Here is a 23,911-nt window from a genome sequence, read left to right as displayed (position 1 = left end):
CTGTTCAAGAAAGTTTGGTTTCATTTTTAAGGCTCTGCCATCACTTCATTTTCTAAAAAATGCTGTCTTGTCTCATTGCTAAGATCACAGATTGTTTGCTGTAGGCCGACACCCTAGCTCCATTATTACAGAACATAAATTCCTCTGACATTGACAGAGTCCTCATCACCCCAAGTCACGGGATCTGGTGTGTTTGTGAGTGTGAGTCACAACAGCTAACTTCTATTCATCTCCTTGGCTGTCTGCTTTGATTAATTGCACTCATGCACTCACAGAGATTTCTAAATGGTATGTTATTACATCGGCTGTCATATTTCACACAGATGGATCTTCCTGATGAAGAACCAGATCGACTAAGCAACCGACTGTTGCAGTATGACCCCAGCCAAGATCAATGGACAGAGCGGGCGCCCATGAAGTTCTCTAAGTACCGATTCAGTACAGCCGTAGTCAACAGTGAGATTTATGTTTTGGGTAAGAAGAAGCAGATTGCTAAAAGAGTATAACTACTTTTATTTTCCTGAGCAGTTCACCTCAGTAAAAATGACATATTCTTCCTTCTTCTTGCATCCCAGTTCAGATGTATCTATAACTAGCCAAAAATATTCTTTTGTTTCTTGTTTTTCTAGTGCAGTCAGATAAGATTAAATGAAAGTCCGCTGACTTATTGAAAGCAAAATTATTTGTATGGAATTTTCAGGTCCCTTGGAATGCAAGAACAGTAGTGATACATCTTTATATATACTATCAACTAAAATATTTTGAAATGGGAATAAGCCTTTGGCCACCTTTAGTTGATGAAATGTGGGTTTTAGCAACCTTGATTGTCTCTGCTTATAGAAGATTCAGCCACTATAGGTAAGACACCAGTTATGCCAACCCTCTTCATTTTGCCTCACCTACCAAATTCCTGTAGAGGTATTACCAAATAATTCTCATCTGAATGCATTTTTTTTCTTATGTCCTAAATATGTGTGGTCTTGTCCTAACCAGTAGGGAATGGTGTAAGACTGGTTCATACCCACTAAAGTGGGTAGAAATTCTAGAACATCTCCTAAGTTTCCCCTCTCCTTCTTCACTTCTTGTTTTTTCCTCTTTTATTATGTCCTTGGCTCTTCTAAGCAGATTCCATCACTTCCTCTCCCTCTCCCACTGTCCTGCTCCTGTGTGGGAAAGGGTGAGACTGGGACAAGGAAGCAGACTTGGCTGGTAAACTGATAAGTATGCCAGTATTGTTTATGTCATCTCATCCACATTGATGACTAACTGGAAAAAACACAGGGAAGGTGATGGGTACCAAAGAGATGGCAAAGAAAAAACACGAGATACGGGCTCAGAGCAAACCAAGCATTTGAATAGCTTTTTTTTTTTTTTTTTTTTTTTTTTTTTGCTAAAAGGAAGCCATTATCTCTTGGCTGCCTGCACAGCATGAAGCAAAATAATTAATGCACTCAAATATTAATAGTTTTATAATTTTAAGAACATTATGCAACATAATTTACAACTACCTCAGTTATGAGACTCGTAATTATAATCAAGTTTTTCCTCTGGAAATATATCTGTTACTTGGTAATAACCATATGCTGTGTCATAGCCCCAGAAGAGACCATATCTAAACTAGAATAGATTGCCTAGGACAGATATATAACTCCGGGGAGGGAAGGGCCGATCTCCTAATTATATTAAAGTTGGAGGCAGTCAAAAGAGGGATAAAAGTGATGTATCAATTGAACAAAAATGAGATTTCCCCTAATGTGGAGCCACGACTAGGCTAGATGTGGGATAAAAATGTAAATTTTTGTTTGTTTTTTGGGTAAGTTAGATGGGGAAAAGGAACCTTAGAGACAAATTTTGGAGCTTATGCTTCTTGGCACGAACAAATGTCCGCAGCTGAATGAAAGGAGGTAGATGTTAAAGGACCCGTAAGATTTGGGTAGGTGAGGGGAGAAAAGAGCCCACCCGGGAAGAGAGATCATGTGGAGGGGCAGGAAAGAAAACGAGTAGGGAGAAAGCATAAGCAGAGGTTTGGAGGTGAGAATGAAGGTAGTAAGAATAGAGAATGGAAGAAGAGTGAGTAAATGAGCCTACCAGGAGCAGGGAACTGTGGGAGATAGAGAGTTTACAGGTAAGTTGGGAGCCAGTTACAAAGGCCTATAGTAGAGAATTGAGAATAGTAATAAGTAGTGAGAAACCATGCAGAAGCAACATGATTAAAGAATGTTTGGGGAATGTTGGTGAGGCAAGGATTAGAGAACAGATCAATGGTGAGAAGAAACTAGATATGGAAAAGACCAGTCAGGAAGGCTTTTGTAGTAACTTAGAATCTAGTTTCTGAATATTCAGAACTGAGAACCGGTCTCATAATCACTCAAATGAATGTCACCCACTTGGAAGATTCAAACCAAAAAAGTCAACGTTCCCAACATTCGCTACTTAATACCCAAATATACTTATCAGCTTTGAAATGGAATGAAGTTCAGCTGTTTAAGGACTTTTGTGGTAGCCTTAGTTCAAATATCATTGTTTATAGTATGTGTAACTGGAATTTGGGCAAATACCATATAGAACCCTAAAACCTTATCAGTGTCAATGGTTCACACAGGAGCCTTATAGTCATTTGTTACTTGTTTTAGCGAAAGCCCTGTCTGCTTTTGGGAATCTATGTGTGCCCCACTGTGATGGGGGTCACTGCCAATTGCTATAACAATAACCCCTCCCCCTGATACCTGTAATAGACTTAATTTCTTACTATCTCCTAGTTAGTCTAGAGGCTACCCCAAAATAACAACCTCTGAAATCTCCTTTACCACAGAAGCAGTGTGGTAAAGTGGGGAAGGTACCAGCTTTGGAATTGAGTAGATTTGGATTGAGATCCTGACTCTACCATTTATTACTTACATGTCTTGGCCTAGTAAATACATATATATTTTTTTGCTAACATTAAAATTGGAATGCCTACCTCTTATTAGAGTCAAGATTAAATAAAACAAGGTATGTAAAATCCCTACAATGTAAGTGTTCAGACATTATTATAACTACTGTATTTTTTAGCTCCTTTCTGTTACAGACACTTTGCTGAATTCTTTGCATAAAGAAATTCACTTAATGCTTATAAAAAACTGATACAGTATTAACTCTCCTGTATGGAACACTAGATATCTAGACTGATTCTCCCAGTGGAAACACCAAAAAAATGTTGAGAAAACATGTTTTAAATTTTTTGAGAAGCTTCTACACTTTGTGTGGCAGTAAGAATTTAGCAGGCCAACAGCAAAGTGAAAGCAGGAGGCTTCCGGCTATTGAAGAAGTGAATGAGTTGACATCCTCTCCTCAATAAGCAATTATAAAACCAGGGTTTTGGAAACAACCCTATCAGGTCTCTAGAAACCAACCAAAGATAACAAATCGAGAAGAGCTTCGCTTCTCAAAACTGCTGAACTTGACGTGAGTCTTCAGGCAATCCTTGGCATTCTTTCCTGAGCTGCCCCAATTTCCCGCCCCACTTGATTCAGCCCGATGCTTCTACCAAACTGGGCTACCTATGAAAACTAGCATCTCTGTTTGACGGGGGGGTGGGGGCTGACATGTTTGGGAGTGAAGGGTGGGAAACCCACACTCACAGTGACAAATGGGAAAAGGCTGCATCTCTCCTAAGCTGAGCTTTTAGTCCTGGTCAGGATAGCAGCAGACAAGAGAATTAGCCAAAAATTTAATAGGGATCTTCCAGGGAAATCCTGGAAATGAGAGTCATGGAGGGGCTTGATAAATGCTCCACACATCCCTAGAGACTAGGGAAGCTAGTCATGTCATACAGACATGCAGCCCAGAAGAGGATACAAGTTCTTCACACATTCCTGGGCGACTGGGAGGCTGAGCACATGTACAGAGATCTGAGAAAGCCAGGCAGAAGGTTAAAGTCATGGTAGACTCGAAAACTACCTGAGTTTTGAATGTGCTCCCAACCTACACATAGACCCACCCAGCGAGGCTGGAAGCCTTACTAGTGTTTGACTACAAACAGTTAGTCATTGAGGAGACCTAAGCCATGAAGAAATAAGAGTAACCCCTATGCTGAAGAGAGAGAGAGAGAGAATTTTAAAAAATGAAGCAGAGACAGAAACAAACCACAGGGGAGGCATATTCAATCTGAGCAAATTACTTCAAACAACAGCAACAACAACAACAAAAATACCCTAGGGGTGGAAATAAAATTAAAAATTGCTACAATATATTATTTTAAATGTCTAGTTACCAGCAAAGATTTACAGCACATACAAAGAAAAATAAACAGGGAAGTGTAACCCATGCTGGGCAGGGGCATGGGAGCATTCAATAAAATCTGTCTCTGGGTGGCTCCTGATGTTGGATTTAGCAGGCATAGGCTTCAAAATAGCTTTTTAAAAAGTGTTTTTTAGGGGTGCCTGGGTGGCTCAGTCGGTTGAGCGTCCGACTTCGGCTCAGGTCATGATCTCACAGTCTGTGGGTTAGAGCCCCGCGTCGGGCTCTGGGCTGACAGCTCAGAGCCTGGAGCCTGTTTCCAATCCTGTGCTCCCTCTCTCTCTGCCCCTTCCCCAGTCTCACTTTGTCTCACTCTGTCTCTCAAAAATAAGTAAATATAAAAAAATTTTTTTAAAAACAAAAAAAAAATAAGTGTTTTTTAAAGAGCAGAAATGGGGGAGAGGGACAGAGGGAGACAGAGAATCTCAAGCAGGCTCCACTGTCAATACAGAGGTCAACATTGGTCTCAATCCCATGACCCTGGGATCATGACCTGAGCCAAAATCAAGGGTAGGATGCTCAACCAACTGAGCCACCCAGGTGCCCCCAAAGTAGCTATTAAATATATGTTCAAAGAATGAACAAAAATAATTTTTAATGATTTTTCTTCTACCCAAGAGGTTCATCAAACTCCAAGTAAGATCAATTCACAGAGATCCTCACCTAAACGCATCATAGACACATCACTGAAAAAAATCATAGACAAAAAATTATTACAAGCAAGGAAAAAATGACACACAATATACGACAATAATATGCTCCATAGGTGACTTATCAGAAGCAGGGGAGGCAGCTCTTCAGTAAATGGTGTTGGGAAAACTGGACAAGGACATGCAGAAGAATGAGATTGGACTACTTTCTTACACATACACAAAACTAAATTCAAAATGGATGAAAGACCTAAATGTGAGAGAGGAAATCATCAGAATCCTAGAGAATAACACAGGCAGCAACCACTTTGTCTCTGCCAGAACAATTTCTTACTAGACATAAGGGAAGGGAAACAAAGGCAAAAATCAACTATTGGGACTTCATCAAGACAAAAAGCTTCTGCACAGCAAAAGAAACAATCAACAAAACTAAAAGGCAGCCTACAAAATGGGAGAAGATATTTGCAAATGACATACCTGATAAAGGGTTAATATCCAAAATCTATAAAGAACTTATCAAACTCAACACCCAAAAAAACCAAATAATCCACTTAAGAAATGGGCAGAAGACATGAATAGACACTTATCCAAAGAAGACATCCAGATGGCTAACAGACACATGAAAAGATGCTCACTTATCATCAAGGGAATACAAATCAAAACCACAATGAGATACCACCTCACACCTGTCAGAATGGCTAAAAGTAACAACAAAAGAAGCAACAGGTGTTGGCGAGGATGCAAAGAAAGGGGAACCCTCTTGAACAGTTGGTGGGAAAGCAAACCGGTGCAGCCACTCTGGAAAACAGTATGGAGGTTCCTCAAAATAGAACGACCCTACAGTCCAGCAATTGCACCACTAGGTATTTACCCAAAGGATCAAAATACAGATTCAAAGTGGTACATGCTCCCCCGATGTTTATAGCAGCATTACCAACGATAACCAAACTATGGTGAGAGCCCAAATGTCCATCAACTGATAAATGGATAAAGAAGATGTGGTGTGTGTGTGTGTGTGTGTGTGTGTGTGTGTGTGTGTGTAATGGAATATTATATATAATGTGATAATGTATATAATGGAATATTACTCAGCCATCAAAAAGAATGAAATATTGTCATTTGCAATGACATGGATGGAGCTAGAGAGTATTATTGCTAAGGGAAATAGAGAAAGACAAATACCAAATGATTTCACTCATATGTGGGATTTAAGAAACAAAACAGATTAACATATGGGGTGAGGGAGAGAGGGAAACAAACCATAAGAGACTCTTAATGATAGAGAACAAACTGAGGGTTGACGGAGGGAGGTGGGTGGGCAATGGACTAGATGGATGATGGGCATTAAGGAGGGCACTTGCTGGAATGAGCACTGGGTGTTGCATGTAAGTGATGAACCACTGAATTCTCCTGAAATCAATATTGCACTGTATATTAACTGACTAGAATTTAAATAAAAATTTGAAGAAAAGCAAAAAGAAACAGTGGAGGCGAGAAGGCACTGGAATAATATATTCAAAGTGCTACAAGGAAAAATACTCAACCAAGAATGCTTCTGGGCCTATCTTCTATGTCCAGCAAAACTATTGTTTTAAAATGAAAATGTAGCAAAGACACTCTCAGATAAATACAGAGATAATTTGAGGCTAGCAGACTTACAAGAAATACTAAAGGAATACCAAAGAAATACTAAAATAATTCAGATTAAAAAGAAATACACCAGGGGCTCCTGGGTGGCGCAGTCGGTTAAGCGTCCGACTTCAGCCAGGTCATGATCTCGCGGTCCGGGAGTTCGAGCCCCGCGTCAGGCTCTGGGCTGATGGCTCAGAGCCTGGAGCCTGTTTCTGATTCTGTGTCTCCCTCTCTCTCTGCCCCTCCCCCGTTCATGCTCTGTCTCTCTCTGCCCCCAAAATAAATAAACGTTGTAAAAAAAAAAATTTAAAAAAAAAAAAAAAAAAAAAAGAAATACACCAGAGTAACTCTAATCCACAGGAATAAATGAAAAGCACTGGAAGTGATTAAAATGTAGGTAAACATAAAAGACTTGATACATATTTCTCTTTTTCATCTCAATTTTTTTCATGAAATAAGACCAAATAAAGCAATAATTATGGGACAATACTGTTAGATTTATTACATATGTAGATTTGGTACATATAACAATATTAGAATTAGAGGGAGAGGAAATAGAGATATATTGGAACAAAGTTGCTATATTTAAGGCAGTATTAACCTGAAGTAGATTGTGATAAAGTAACACACATATTGGAATTTCTAGAGCAACTAAGAAAAGATTCAAATAGTTTAAAAATCAAAAGAATTAAAATGGTACACTTAGAAAATGATAAACATAAAAGAAAACAGTGAAGGAGGAACAAAGGAACAAAAAAGATATGAGACCGAAAACAAATAGCAAGATGGCAGCTGTAAATCCAAGTATATAAAAAAATTACATTAAATGGGAATAGACCAAACACGTTTATCAAAAGGCAGAGATTTCAGACTGAATAAAGTATGGTATCTATAAAAGATACTTTATATTCAAATACATAATAAGTTGAAAGTTTTACTATTATAGAAAAATACATACCATGCAAACTAACTTTAAGAGAATTGAAGGCAATATATCATTATCATACAAAATTGACTGTCAGAAAAGAACTACAAAGAGAAATTTTGTAATAAAATGGTCAATACAATAGGAATATATATCAACTATAGATGTACCACACCCAAAAACAGAGCCTTAAAGTATATGAGGCAAAAACTAACATGAGAAATAGAAAATCACCATTGGAGATTTATATCCCATCAATAATTGAAGAACCAGACAGAAAATCAGCAAAATTTTAAAGACTTGAACAGCACAATCAACCAACTTAACTTCCCTGACATTTACAGTACTTGCATATAACAATAGCAAAATACACATTCTTTTTAAGTGTACATGGAACATTCTGCAGGTTTAATCATATGCCAGGTCATAAAAACAAGTCTCAACAGATTTTTTTTTATTGAAATTATTCAAAGTACACTTTCTGACCATAACATAATTAAATTATAAATCAAAGACAGAAAAAGGAAATCCTCAAATATATGGAAATTAAACAGCATACTTCTAAATAACCTTTAGGTAAAAAAAAATCACAGAAAATAAAATATTTTGAATTGAATGAAATCAATATCCCTCATGACTATAGATTCAAAAATATTTGAGAAACAATTAGAAAATTTAATCTAACAACATAAAAAAATGATTATATGCCATAAAAAATCCTTAAGAAACAATGAGCAGACTGAATCCAGCAGCATAAAAAATGATTATAAATCCCATAGCCAAATGGGATTTATCCCAGGAATACAGGAATGCAAGTTTAGTTCAATATCCAAAATTCAGTGTAATACCCCATATTAATAAAGGATACAATCACCTCAATAGATGTAGAAAAAGCATTTGACAAAATTCAACCCCCATTCTTGATAAAATTCTCAACAAATTAGGAATAGAAGAGAATTCCTCAGCTTGCTAAAAGGTGTCTATGAAAATCCTACAGCTTAGGTGATCTTTCTACTTAAAAACAGGGAAAGATGTTTTCTTGCTCCTCCTATTTGACATTGAGCCAGAGGTTCCAACCCATACAATAAGGCAAGAAAAAGAAGTTAAGGGTATACAGATTAGAAAGGAAGAATTAAAAAAGCCTTATTCACAGATTATATGTTATTGTGTGTAGAAAATCCTAAAGGGGGGGGGGGGAGGGAAGAAAATCCTAAAGAAGCTACCAAAAAAAAAAAAAAAAACAAAATGTAAAAAGAAAGAAAGAAAAGAAAGACTACTAGAGCTAATAATTTTAGCCAAGGCTGCAGGGTAAAGAGGTCACAAGATATGAAATCAGTATACAAAAACTAATTGTATTTCTATGTGCTAGCAATGAAAATTCCAAAAATGAAATTGAGGCAATAATTCCATTTCCAATAGTATGAAAAAGAAAAAGATATGTATGAATAAATTTAACCCCCAAATTGTGAGAATCCTATGCAGAAAACTATAAAGCACTCCTGAGAGTTAAAGATCTAAATAAGTAGAGATATATTCTTGATTATGTATCCGAAGACTCCATATTGTTAAGATAGCAATTTTCCCCAAGTTGAGCTGTATATTCAGTACAATCCCTGTGATATCCTAGCATTGTTTTTCATTTTTTTGTCTTAAGTCTTTTTTAATTTTAATTTTTATTTTTATTCCAGTATAGTTAATATACGGTGTTATATTAGTTTCAAATGTACAATGTAAATTTCCCCAATTCTATATATTACTTGGTGCTCATCAAGATGAGTGTACTCTTAATCCCCTTCACCTATTTCACCCATCCCCCCACCCACTTCCCCTCTGGTAACCATCTGTTTGTTCTCTATTAATATAGAGTCTGTTTTGGGGTTTGTCTCTCTCTTTTTTTTTTCTATGTTCATTTGTTTTGTTTCTTAAATTCCACAAATGAATGAAATTATATGGTATTTGTCTTTCTCTGACTGACTTATTTTGTTTAACATTTACTCTCTAGGTCCATTATGTTGTTACAGCTGGCAAGATTTCCCTTTTTATGGCTGAATAATTGTCCATTGCATGTGTTTACCACATCTTCTTTATCCATTCATGTATCAATGGACACTAGGGCTGCTTCCATAATTTGGCTATTGTAAATAACAAGGATTGTTTTTAAAAATTGACAAGCTAATTCTAAAATTATGTGAAAATATAAGTGATGTAGAATTGCCAAAAGAATTCTAAAAAAAGAAGAAAGCTTGAGAACTTAACTCACTTCAAAAGCCTACTACAGAGCTATAATAATTAAGATATAGTGGTATTGGCCCAAGGACAGGCAGCTAAATCAATAGAACAGAAATGAGAGTCTAGTAATAAATGTTTATATTTATAGTCAATTGATCCTTGACAAAAGTATCAAGGCAAATCAGTGAGGAATGATGAACTTTTCAACGAGGATGCCAAGACAGTTAGATCTATATGCAACCTAATGAGCTTAGCCCATTACCTCACACCATAGCAAATTTTTTAAAAAGTGGGGGGGGGGGGGGGGGGAATAAACCACAAACAACTCAATATGGATTCCAGACTTAAGAAAACAGGTGAAAATGTGATGACTTTGGATTAGGCAAAAATATGAAACTAAAAGCATGATCCATAAGAGGAAAAGGGTTGAATTGGACTTCATCAAAATTTTAAAAATTTTGCTCTTCAAGAGGCAACATTAAGAAAAAGGAAAAGACAAGCCAGAGACTGGGAGAAAATATTTGCAAATCATGCATCTGACACAGATTTGCATTCAAAATACAAGTAGCTTGTAAATAATTTTTGCAACTCAATTATAAGAAAATAATCCTGTTTAAGATCAGCAAAAGAATTAGGGGCACCTGGGTGGTTCAGTAAGTTAAATGTCTAACTCTTGATCTCAGCTCAGGTCTTGATTTCAGGGTTGTGAGTTCAAGCCCTGCATTGGGCTCCACACTGGGCGTGAAGCCTACTTAAAAAAAAAAAAAAAGGGCAAAAGATTTGAATAGACATTTTACATAAGAAGATATATGCCTATCTGGGAAGTACAAGAAAAGATGGTGATTTCTCACCAAACACCATGGGAGCAAGAAGGCAGTGGAAAAACATTTTTAAAGTGTTAAAAGAACTGTCAACATAGAATTCTATATCTCATGAAAATATCTTTCAGAAGTGGAAATGAAATACTTTCAAGGAAAGCTGAAATTTATGGGAGTAGATTTTTTTTTTTAATTTTTTTAACGTTTATTTATTTTTGAGACAGAGAGAGACAGAGCATGAATGGGGGAGGGACAGAGAGAGAGGGAGACACAGAATCGGAAGCAGGCTCCAGGCTCCGAGCCATCAGCCCAGAGCCCGACGCGGGGCTCAAACCCACAGACCGAGAGATCGTGACCTGAGCCGAAGTCGGACGCTCAACTGACTGAGCCACCCAGGCGCCCCAGGAGTAGATTTACTCTAAAAGAATTGCTAAAGGAAGTTTTTCAGAGGGAAATGATGACAGAAGGAAACTGGAAACATCGAGAATGAAATAAGACCAATAGAAATGGTAAATATCTGGGTAAATATAATAGAAAATTCTTCTCCTTTTGAGTTCTTTAGAATATCTTTAGTGATTGAAAGTAAAAAACTACATTTTCTGATTGAGTTTTCAATGCATTTAAATATAATACATGAGATATATTTATATAGTATAAAGAGGGAAGGGTAACAGGACTTATAAGGTGGTAAATCTTCTACATTCTAATTACAATGACACAATATTAATTCTATGTAGACTATGAAATGTTAAGTAATTTTTAAATATCCAAACCAATCACTGTAAGAACTATAGTCAGAGATACAGTCAAATCACAATAATATATTAAGATGGAAAACGAAAAACTGTTCAAGTAATCCAAGAGTAGACAAGGAAAAAAAGAGGAGCAACAAAGAGCAGAAGGAATAAACAGAACATAAGCAATAAAATAGTAGACCTTATTCTAGCCATAAAAATACTTAGTAAAATGCAAATAGTCTAGTGACACCAATCAGATGACATAAATTGTCAGGATGGATTAAAAATAGAATGATCTAACAATATGCTGTCTACAAGAAATCCACTACAACCATAATGGTGTAGATAATTTAAGAGTAAAAGGATGAAAAATATATATGATGCAAACACTAATGAAGCAAAGTCTGGAGTGGCTATATTAATGTCAAAGTAAACTTCAGTGCAAAGAAGATTACCAGGGATAAAGAAGAACATCACATAATGATAAAATGATTACCAGAAGATATAACAATAGTAAATATGTATGCACCTAATAATAGAACTTCCAAATACATGAGGGAAAAACTGACAGAACTGAAATGTGAAATAGGCAAATCTACAATTACAGTTGAAGATTTCAACACTCCTCTCTCAGCTAGAACCAGTAAACAGAAAATCATAAAGAATATAGAAGAACTCAATGCCCCCATCAACCCAACTGGATCTAATTGACATTTATTGACCATTCCATCCAAAAAGAACACATGGAACATTAAGTGCACATGGAATATTCACCAAAATAGAACATATCTTGAGTCATTAAACCTTAACAAATTTAAAAGAAGTGAAATCCTACAAAGTATCGTCTCTGACCATGGTGAAATTAAACTAGAAGTCAACAACATAAGGATAACAGGAGAGTCTCCAAACACTTGGAAATTGAGCTATACACTTGTAAATAATCTATGATTCAAAGAAGAAGTCTTCAAAGAAATGAGAAAACATGTTGAGCTGAATGGAAATGAAAACACAATATATCAAAAATTATTGGGGCAACTGGGTGGCTCAGTCAGTTGAATGTCTGACTCTTAATTTCAGTTCAGGTCATGATCCCAGGGGTTATGGGATCGAGCCCTGCATTGGGCTCTGTGCTGAGCATGGAATCTGCTTAAGAGTCTCTCTTTCTCTCTCTCTCTCTCTCTCTCTCTCTCTCTCTCTCTCTCTCTCTGTCTCTCTCCCTCTGCCCCTCTCCCCTGTCTGTGCTCTCTCTCTCTCTCAAAAATATTTTTTTTAATTAAAATTATGGAGTGCAGCAGAAGTAGTGCTTAAAAGTTAATTTATAGCATTGAGTGCATAAGTGCTTAAAAAAGAAGAAAAGTCTCAAATCTCTAAGTGCTAGCCTTAGGAAACTAGAAAAAGAAGAGCAACAGAAATCCAAATCAAAAAGAAAGGAAATAAGAGAAGAAAACAATGAAAGAAGAAACTGAAAGCTTAAAAAAAAAAATAGAGACAATCAATGAAACCAAAGCTGTTTCTTTGAAAAGATCAATAAAATGAATAAACTTCTAGCAAGAGTGACAAATAAAAAGAAAATTAAGGGACAAACTACCAGCATCAGAAATGAGAAAGGGCATATCACTACAGTCTCCACAGACATTAAAAGGATAAGAGAGCAGCGCTACAAACAACTCTAGACACATATACTCAACAACTTAAATGGACAAATTCCTTGAAAACCACAAACTACATAAAGCCACTCAAGATGAAATCAGTAACCCTAAACTATTAAATGCATTGAATTCTTAGTTTATAACATTCCAAAAAATAAATTGCCAGGCTTACAAGTTTTCACTGGTAAATTTAACTGAACACTTAAGAATGAAATAACACCAATTCTGCAACCTCTTTCAGAACAGATAGGAGGAGGAAACACTCAACAACTCATTTTATGAGACAGCTTTACCTGATATGAAACCAAAGATTATACAGAAAAAGAAAACTACAGACCAATATTTCTCATGAACATACACAAAAATCCTCAAGAAAATATTATCAAGTTAAACCTAGCAATATATAAAAAGAATAACATACCATAACCAAAAATGAGTTTTATCCTGGAAATGCACGGTCAGTTCAGTATTCAGAAATTAATCAATGTAATCTACCATATGAAATCTATAGAAGAAACCACACAATCATGTCAACGGATGCAGAAAAATCATTTGAAAAAAATACAACAACGATTCATGGTTAGAAACTCTCAGCAGGGGCACGGGGGTGGCTGAGTTGGTTAAGTGTGTGACTTCAGCTCAGGTCATGATCTCGTGGTCTGTGAGTTCGATCCCCATGCTGGGCTCTGTGCTGATGGCTCAGAGCCTGGAGCCTGCTTCGGATTCTGTGTCTCCCTCTCTCTCTGCCCCTACCCTGCTTGCACTCTCTCTCCCTCAAAAATAAACATTTAAAAAAACAGTTAAAAAATAAAAAGAAGCTCTCAGCAAACTAGGGAGAGAAGGGGAACTTACTCAGCTTCTCAGAGAAACCTGATAAAGGCAACCTATAAAAAAGTTACAGTTAACATTATTCTAAATGGGAAAATTAAATGCTTTTCCCCAAGTTCATACATAAGACAAGGATGTCCACTGTCACTGTTCAACATCATACTGAAAGTCTAAATGCAATGAGGAAAGAAAAAGAAATAAAAGGCAAAAGAAAAAGAAGAAATAAAATTCCCCGTTTTCAAATAACATCTGCATAAAATCATCTATGTAGAAAATCTCAAGGGATCTATTTTTTAAATTCTTAGAATTAATGAGTTTAGTATCAATCTTATTTCTATACATTAGCAAAGTACAAAACCAAAATTAAAAAGACTATTTACAATTGCTCCAAAGAAAATGAAATATTGATGCATAAATGTAACAAAACATGTACAGGAGCTATATGCTAAAATTACAAAGCAAATGCTGATGAAATCAAAGAGGATTGGAAGACTCAAACTAGTAAAAATGTCAGTTATCCCCAAATTGATCTAGAAACTTAATGCGATGCCAGTCAAAATGCCAGGAATTCTTTTGCAGCTATAGACAGTCTGATCTAAAATTTATATGAGTAGACAAAGAAACTAGAATAGCTAAAACAATTTTGAAAAAGAATAAAGTTAGAAGAATCACACTGACTATAAGATTTTCGATAATGCTAAAATAATCAAGACAGTGTGGCATTGGCACTAAGATAGATAGATAGATACATATACATCTATGGAACAGAATATAGAGCCCCCAAATTAGGTCCACACAAGTATGGTCAATAGGTTTTTGACAAAGATGCAAAAGAAATTCAATTAAGAAAGAATAGTCTTTCAACAAACAGCATTGGTGTTCTAATGAACTTTTATAGATTCTGTCTTTGAAGATTTGGCATCCATTGGTCACAGAGCCAAACTAACTGCCCAAGGTTACATCTCTCCTGCATTCTGGCTTTTGTGGATGCTTGAAAATGATATTACAAATCTCCAACCACAATTTCTAACATCTGTGTTTCTCTTCCTGCCAAATAGTGGCTATCTCTACCTAACAACTTCCTGCCATAGAGTAAAAAAACAAAAGTTTGTATCCATGCCCTTCCCTTCTGCCTCCTGACTGACCCTGGTTCTTTTCCCATCTTTGTGGCATGACATGCCCCTTTCTCTCAGGAATCATAACTAATAAATTCTTATTTCAATGTCACTGACCTCTCTATGTCATCACCCAGTCCCCTCTATAAATTAAAATCCTATACAATCAAGACAATTGGAACAACTGGTCATATGGAAGAGAAAAAAAAAAAGAATTTCAGTCTAAACCTCAGAACTTACCCAAAAATGAACTGAAAATAGATCATATATATAAATGTAAAACACAAGAATTTAAAACTTCCAGGGTAATAGAGAAGAAAATCTTCATGACCTTGAGATACACAGAGTTCTTACATATGGCACCAAAACCTCAATCTATGAAAGAAAATATTGATATATTAGACTTTATCACAATTTAAAAGTTTTGCTCTGTGAAAGACACTGTTAAGAAAATGAAGGCACAGGGGTGCCTGGGTGGCGCAGTCGGTTAAGCGTCCGACTTTAGCCAGGTCACGATCTCGCGGTCCGGGAGTTCGAGACCCGCGTCGGGCTCTGGGCTGATGGCTCAGAGCCTGGAGCCTGTTTCCGATTCTGTGTCTCCCTCTCTCTCTGCCCCTCCCCCGTTCATGCTCTGTCTCTCTCTGTCCCAAAAATAAAAATAAACGTTGAGAAAAAAAAATTAAAAAAAATATATATATATGTCTTTTAGACCATGTACATTTCACATAATTAGTAATGTAGTTGGATTTAATTTAACCATCTTGCAACTTGTTTTTATATGTCCTATGTTTTCTTTGTTTCATTATTCCTCTTTTCCTGCCTCCTTTTGGATTGATTATTTTTATTCTGTCTTTTAAAATTATACATTCATTAGGGGCGCCTGGGTGGCTCAGTTGGTTGAGCGTCCGACTTCAGCTCAGGGCATGATCTCACAGTCCGTGGGTTGGAGCACAGCATCGGGCTCTGTGCTGACAGCTCAGAGCCTGGAGTCTACTTTGGATTCTGTGTCTCCCTCTCTCTCTGCTCCTCCCCTGCTCATGCTGTGTCTCTCTCTGTCTCATAAATAAATAAAAACATTAAAAAAAATTTTTTTAATAAAATTATACACTCATGTAATTTTTCAGTAGTGGCCCAGGGATTTCAATATGCATTCTGGACATTGGAGTCTGCCCTTCCATTAATCCTTTTACCGCTTCTATAAGAACCTAGCAATAGTTTAACTTCATCCCCTCTACTCATTGTACTTTTGTTGTCATACACTTTACATACCCTTATTTTGTGGTTATTGTTTCTGCTGCTGTTGTTGTTTAAACAACCTTTGATAGCTATCCACAAAATTGCTATCTCCAGTGCTCTCTTCATTCCTTCCTTACATTACAGGCTTCCTTCCAACCTTCCAATAAAGAGCAATTATCTTTAAAGAATTGTCTTTAATATTTCCGGTAGTGCAGGTCTGCTGGTAATGAATTCTCTTGGCTTTTGATCATCTGCAAATGGCTTTATTTTGTCTTCATTTTTGAAGCAAATCTTTTGCTGGTTAGAGAATTCTCGGCTGGCAGATTTTCTTTTCGCACTTTAAATATGTCAGCCTGTTGCATCTGGCTTTCATGGTGTCTGTTTAAAAAGCCAATAGTCTTATTGTGGTTCCTTTGACGGTAATGTATGCTTTCTGTCTGGCTTCCTTTAAGATTTTCTCTTCATTTTTGTTTCCAGTGATTTCACTGATGTCTGCCTGAGTGTGATGTCTTTTTTTTTTCCCCATTCTGTTTGGGGTTCACTGAGCTTTTGGAATTTATAGATTAATGTTTTCATCAGTTTGGGGAAAATCTTTGGCCCTTATCTTGTTGAATATTGCTTCTATTTTATTCTCTCCCTTCTCTCCTTTTGTAAGACTCCAGTTAGCTGTATGTTAGACCTTTAGATGTGGGCCCTGTGTCCCTTATGATCTTATCTGGATTCTCCTTTCCTACTTTTTTCTTCCAATACTTCAGATTGAATACCTTTTTTTGAACCATCTTCAGATTCACTACCCTGTCTTCTGTATTCAAGCTGCTGCTAACTATCCTATGAATTCTTATTTTCAGTTATGATTTTTGTTTGTTTGTCTGTGTGTTTCCAGAATGTCCACCTTATTCTTTTTCATAGATTCCAGTTCTTTGGTGCATTTCTCCAATTTTTTCATCCTCTTTGTCAAAGATCTTTTCCTCTTTTTTATCTTCTTAAACAGTTATTTTGTTGGTCTGCTAATTCCAGTATTTGGATAATTCGTGAATCTGCCTCTATTATGTTTGTTGTTTTTTTTTTTTTCTTCTTTTATCAGTCCTAGTTCCCTGCCTACTCACATGTCTGGTAATTATTCATTGTATGCTGAACAATGGAAAAGAACCAAAGAGGTACCCAATGCTGTCCTCCCCCAAGAAAGAGTCTGCCCTCATTGGCAAAACAGAGCAAGGGACTAGTCACCTCAGTGTGATCAGGGGTTGAGCAAGGCCAGGGCTGGGCCGCAGCCTTAGTAACACTTAGTTCACCTGTTGTTTGTCCCTGTTCCCTGGTCATGGTCCTTCCAGGTTTTGGACTGAGAGCTTCATGGATCTCTGTATCCTCTCTCCTGAAAGACTATGGAGATTCAGCTCTTCCCTTCAGATTTTTTTGAGCTTTGCTAATTTTTTTTTTCCTTCCTGAACAGCTTCAAAACCTGACAACATCTCAAAAGGGAGACCTCTGGCTTGTGCCAGGGAACCTCACTTCAGTCAGATTTGGTGTTCTACATACCACGCAGCTCTAAGAGATTTCCCTCTGACCGTTAAAAGTATTTGGCTCAGAATCCCAGATTGCCTTAATAACTCAGCGTTTCTGAGTAAAGAAATGGCCATGTGTGGGAAGTTCCTCTTTGCAGATCCTCTGGTTTTCGGTTTGTCACACAGCCCGCACAGCTGCCCCCAGCCCCCACCCCGGTTTCTCTTTCTCTCACTACAGTCTCTCTGTGTCCGATCCAGTTCTTTGCCTCAGTCCAGAATTAACACGTGCCCCAGGTGTAGAAAATGGCCCAGAAAGGGCTCTTTCCTCTCTGGCGTTTTAGTTCATCCAGTCTTCATTGTTTCCACACCTCTCTAACATCTCTAAAAATGTGATTGTTTTCAATGTACTCCTGTTTTACTAGTTGCATTAGGGTCATTAACCTGCCATGACCTACTACTACATCGCCCCAAGAAATGGAAAAATTATTGCTGTGATTCATTTTTTTAGACACAGTTCCTTTGTATGAAATGTTTGTGTTACGATTTTGTAAAATGGGAAATGGGAAAGAACAAGGTCTCAGGGTAAGTACCCTATTCAAACTTAGTTATTAAATGGCGGAGCAGAATCAGAACCAGTCGTCTGACAAGAGAGCCTTACTTTTGGCCACTGTGCTGTTCCTTCCTTACAGCAGGGTTACTGACTTTGGTCCTGTCATTCAACTAAGACTGCTTCAGTAGCCGTGGTCAGTGGTCAACAGAAGCCCTTAAGGAAGTACCTGGTTCTGTCTGTGCCTTGAGTCAGCTGAGGGTTTTCCAACGAGTTATGTATTGGATGCTGCTGGCCTTGCAACTCTCTGCCTTCAAGGTTAGGGCTTTCAGGTTTCAGTAGTTCTTTATCTCCTGCCAAAAATCATAAGCGAGAGACTCCCCACAGGGGCTGACCTAGGAAATCTGGTTTACCACTATGTAAGCATATAAGTTCTGTGATGTTTTTCCATAACTGGAAGAATGAGATAAATCATAAACTCGTATGCTCTAGCCAGGATCATGACATCTCGTATGTAAGTCCTGAATGAATAGGACCTATAGCACTTCTCACAAAATCCAAGCTGAGAAACAGAATGATTGATTTTTTTCTTTTCTTTTCTTTTTTTTAAGAGAGAGAGAAAGAGAGAGGGACTGAGTAGGAGAGGGGCAGAGGGAGGGAAGGGGGGAGAGAGAGCGAGAGCGAGAGCGAGAGAGAGAGAGAGAGAGAGAGTGAATCTTAAGCATATTTCATGCTCAGTGTGGAGCCTGACATGTGACTTTATCCAATGACCCTAGGGTTATGACCTGAGCTGACATTAAGAGTCAGATGCTTAACCAACTGAGCCACCCAGGTGCCCCCAGAATGGTTGAATATTTGAAGTTAAAGTTCTAACTGGGTCTTTTAAGAAATTCTCACTCTTTAGAGACTGAAGCAAGTGAGATCTCTATTTCTTTCCATTACCTGTGATTTAGTCACTACACTATTGATGTGTAAGCCAGATGGTGAGCCAGAGAAAGGAAAGGAGCTGAAAATCAAATTAGCTACTTTTACCCTCTGACTTAATAACTTTTATACGTGGTTTGCCAAGGCAGTAGCTAAATTATGGCTTGGGTAAAATGTGGATTTTTATTATCTATGCTTTCTTTCTTCTGACTTAGTATGAGAATTTAAGAATTGGCTTTATAGTGGGACCTATTGGGTTTGGATAAGAATATAATGTGGTTTTTGTTACCTTTGAAGTATTTAAATTTTGTTTACTGCCATCTGAGCCTGATATAGTAATATTTGCAATATGTACAAAAGTTAAAATTATAGGGGCGCCTGGGTGGCGCAGTCGGTTAAGCGTCCGACTTCAGCCAGGTCACGATCTCGCGGTCCGGGAGTTCGAGCCCTGCGTCAGGCTCTGGGCTGGTGGCTCAGAGCCTGGAGCCTGTTTCCGATTCTGTGTCTCCCTCTCTCTCTGCCCCTCCCCCGTTCATGCTCTGTCTCTCTCTGTCCCAAAAATAAATAAACATTGAAAAAAAATTTTAAAAAAAAAGTTAAAATTATAAACCCGTTATCAGATACATGGTTTGCTAATATTTTCTCCCATTCCACAGGATGCCTTTTTACTGTTATTATCTTTGTTGTACAGAAACTTTTAGCTTGATGTAGTCCCATTTGTTTGTTTTTGTTTTTGTTGCCTGTGCTTTTGGTATCATACCCATGAAATCGCTGTAAAACCAGTGTCACAAAGCTTTTCTCCTAAGTATCCTTCCAGGAATTTTACAGTTTGACATCTTTACGTCTTTAATTGATTTTGAGTTGGCTTTTGTGTATGGTGTAAGATAAGGGTTTAATTTCAATTTCTTGCATGTGGATAAGTGTTGGCAAGGATGTGAAGTAATTGGAACGCCGGAATGCTGTTATTAAGAAGGCAAGTGTGTGGCCACTATGGAAAATATTAAAAGAAAGTTTTTTCCTCAAAAAATTAATAATAGAAATATCTGGGTGCCTGGGTGGCTCAGTTGGTTGGGTGTCTGACTTGGGCTCAGTTCCCGAGTCCGAGCCCCGTGTCGGGCTCTGTACTGACAGCTCAGAGCCTGTAACCTGCTTTGGATTCCGGGTCTCCCTCTCTCTCTGCCCCTTCCCACTCACATTCTGACTCTCTCTCTCAAAAATAAATAAATATTTTTTAAAAAATTTTTAATAGAAAGACTGTATGATCCATCAATCCCACATCTGAGTATTTATCCAAATATTTGAAATTAGAATATCAAAAAGATACTAGCACTCTAATATTCATTGAAGCACTATTCACAATAGCCAAGATATGGAAACAACCTAAGTATTCATTGAGAGACGAACAGATAAAATGTAGCGTGTACATACAATGGAATACTATTCAGCCTTAAAAAAAGAAGGAAATTCTGTAATATGCAAAAACATGGATGAACCTTGAGGATATTATGCTAAGGGAAATAAGCCAGTCACAGAAAGATTTCACTTTTCTGAGGTCAGTAAAATAGTAAAATTCACAGAAGCAGAGAGTGGAATGGTGTTGCCAGGGACTGGGGGAGGTGGAAATGGAGGTTATTAATCAGTGGGCATAAATTTTCAGTTAAGCAAGATGAATATGGTAGCAAGAGAGCTACTGAACAACATTGTATCGAGTCAGTAATACTGTGTTGTACATTTAAAAATGTGTTAAAAGGATAGATCTCATGTTAAGTGTTCTTACCAAAATAAAATTTGCTTAAATTAATATTACAAAACATGCCATTGAGCTAAGAAAGATGTAAAGGGATGGGAAGCACACATAGTAAGGAAAGAAGATATGGTCTAGAAATTCAAAATTAGTACAGTGAGGGAAGTGGGGAGAAGGAGATAGCAAGTAGCAAGGCCTGGGTTAATGGGGAAGAAGCATCATCAAGAGACTTATGAATGAAAACAGTTCTTAGGAACTAGATGAATGAAAATGAGCAAGATCTGGCCTTTCAGAATTGAAGGGAGAAACAAGCAGGGAAGCTAAGCCTTTCTAAATAACAGGTAAAATTCAACTGAGTAACATTGGTATCAGAGAGACTAATAATTTCCAATGGAGAGATATTGCATTTTCTTATCATACCGTAATTTGATTCAACAAATACTTTTTGGGCATATAATATGTCAGACCCTGGCCTAGGTGCTGAGGATCTAGAAATGAAAGACAAACTCTATGCCCAGAAGGAACTCGTGGACCAGAATAAGATACAGTCAGGTCAGTTGTGCATACGGTTAAGTGCACACCTGTGGGGACGTGTGGAGGGTCGACTCGGTCACCCTACAGGTGCGACTTAGTCAGATGAAGGAAAAGGGGAAGGAGGCTTGGCACCAGGGTCAGTAGAAGTCAAAGCATGGTAGAGAAAGATTAGGTTGAGTTGCTTTAATACATTCATTTCATGAGTGCATATTAATTTTGTCTGTTTCTGAATTAAATGTCAATTATTTATCACCATTAAAGGATGAGACCAGCACTCAGTATCTTGGAGTCAAAAAAGCTGAGTATATTGATTTCTTAGATGCAGGAATGGTTAACTGGTGAGAGATACTCCCAGTGAACACAGCTGACTGATAACTCAGGATCGAGGGCAGGAGCTTATTTTGGTTTAGTGTTGTTACAAAGGTTGCTGTCACCTTTAGAAGGATGGATTGTGTCCATTACAGAGGCAGGAGTGGGTGGAGTCCGTCCTAGCAGAGGGGTCAGTTGAGTGAGTCGGCCTCAGATTGGCTTCCTTTCAGAGTCTGAGGCTCCAGCTGACTGACTGGTTCCAGAGACACATTCACAGAAGCAAGTTGTCATTGATTGATTAACCAGGTTGAAAACCACTTCCGATATTGATTTGTTACCCTGGCTCTAGAAGAGCCAGACTTTTCCTAGGAGTGTGGAAGTTTGATATATTCTCCCCCTCCCCTTCTGGTCTTCTCAGCCCAAGCACAAGGAGAGACCATCAGGGTTGGTCCGGACAATCTCCATTATCGTTGATCCTTCTTGAAGAGAAGGTTTTACTTGTGGATCAGATTTTAATTTACTTGTCGATCAGTATGAATTTGTCCTGTTTTTGTCCTCAAATCATTTGTCAAAACATGTGTTAGGACAGTGGCTGTGTAGATTTAAGACTCTGAATAGGGGCGCCTGGGTGGCGCAGTCGGTTAAGCGTCCGACTTCAGCCAGGTCACGATCTCGCGGTCCGTGAGTTCGAGCCCCGCGTCAGGCTCTGGGCTGATAGCTCAGAGCCTGGAACCTGTTCCCTATTCTGTGTCTCCCTCTCTCTCTGCCCCACCCCCGTTCATGCTCTGTCTTTCTCTGTCCCAAAAATAAATAAACATTGAAAAAAAAAATTTAAAAAAAAAAAAAAAAAAAAAAAAAAAAAAAAGACTCTGAATAAACACGTCAAGCTATGCGATATACAAGTGTGACAAGGTATTACAAGAAGAGAGTGGAAGACACTCTCATGGCACAATTTAGACTTTTCCAGGTCTGACCATCAAAACAAGGCCCAGCAACTCCCTGAGTCTTCCTTAACAGTTCTTAACAGAAATTGTTCTACCTCCCCTGCGATGTTAATCTAGGTACAAAATGAAGTGTCAGCAATGGCACAGACTCTTTTTGGTTAGCAATGGAAAAATCAAGGATTATGCTAATTCATGGCTCTTTGGGCAAAGGAAGTTTAACTGGTTTGTTTACTATTTTCTATATTGACCAAATCGAGGGAGAAATTTCCAAGGATCACTTGAGTTGAGCAGCACGTGGGGATGGGATTGTTACCCTCAGAAATCTGTCCCACCAATGTGGGAAGGGTTTCTATCCCTTCAAACTCTTTACAAGAAGACATAACCCCCAGAGGGTACTGGAGAGTTGTACACCTGGTCTAACTAAAAGACTGATAAAACAGTTGTCCTGGTCCTGGATCAGCATCAAAGAGCCTGGTTCCTACACAGAAAAAAGACGCTGAGTGTTGCAACAGAGACATGATCAGCGCTACTGGGGCTGGAGGTAGATTTGTCTTAAGGGCTCATGATAAACAATCGCTATCACATCCTGTTAAATCACAAAACTCAACCAAGTAAATCTGACGGTCTAACTGGCTTCATTAACCCATTCATGAATTGGGCAGCCCCCACCTAGCAGGTGGAGAGGCGCCAGAGGAGTGGGACTAAACAGAAGGTTGTTACAGCCCAGTGTGGGGACAAGAAAGTTATCAGCAAAAGAAAAGGATTATTTTATGTGAGGCAGCTTTCTGGGGCGGGGGAGAAGCAAAGTGCCCTATCATGGAGATGACCTCATCTTTCCTTGGGGGCCCTGAAAGGACTCCGGTGCAGACTCACTGGCAGGGACTGAAAAATTCTTGACTGACCAGCTAAGACTATATTTCTGGGGGAGGTTGAAACTGCAATTAGATGATGTATAGAGCACTGATGTGAGAACTTGGTCTAAATGACACCATTTTGGGCCTTGTGCTTTTTGTGGGTTGTTTGTTTTAAACAATCTCAAGAAAATTGTTATCCCTCTCTCTCAATGCAGGGACATTTTTTTTTCATTTTTTTTATCGTGTCACTATTGGTAACATCAGTTTGACATATCTGTATGCCATACTTAAAATTCACTGCAAAAGCAATAGTCTGGGAGAGGCAAATTAAAAAGTTAGGATGGCCACCAGCCCTTAGTAAACCAGTAAAGAGGGAAAAATATGGCCAAAGGGATAAAGAAGTACACAAAGAAGAGCCTGACAGTGGTTTTACTAAAGTCTTGTCTGTCCTGATGG

General features: G+C 38.0%; 1 protein-coding gene across 1 annotated transcript in view; it reads left to right on the top strand.

Annotated features, from left to right (window-relative positions):
- Positions 1-23,911, top strand: part of KBTBD12 (kelch repeat and BTB domain containing 12) — a 77,032-nt gene that overhangs the window by 14,284 nt on the left and 38,837 nt on the right. The window contains exon 4 of the mRNA XM_047849651.1: positions 324-474. Coding sequence (XP_047705607.1) covers positions 324-474 — 151 coding nt within the window. The remainder of the gene's footprint in view (positions 1-323; positions 475-23,911) is intronic.

Source organism: Prionailurus viverrinus, chromosome A2 (genome assembly GCF_022837055.1).
Source record: "Prionailurus viverrinus isolate Anna chromosome A2, UM_Priviv_1.0, whole genome shotgun sequence".
Taxonomy (NCBI): Eukaryota; Metazoa; Chordata; class Mammalia; order Carnivora; family Felidae; genus Prionailurus; species Prionailurus viverrinus.
Note: the sequence above shows the minus strand (reverse complement) of the source record. Positions and strands in the feature narration are given on the sequence as shown.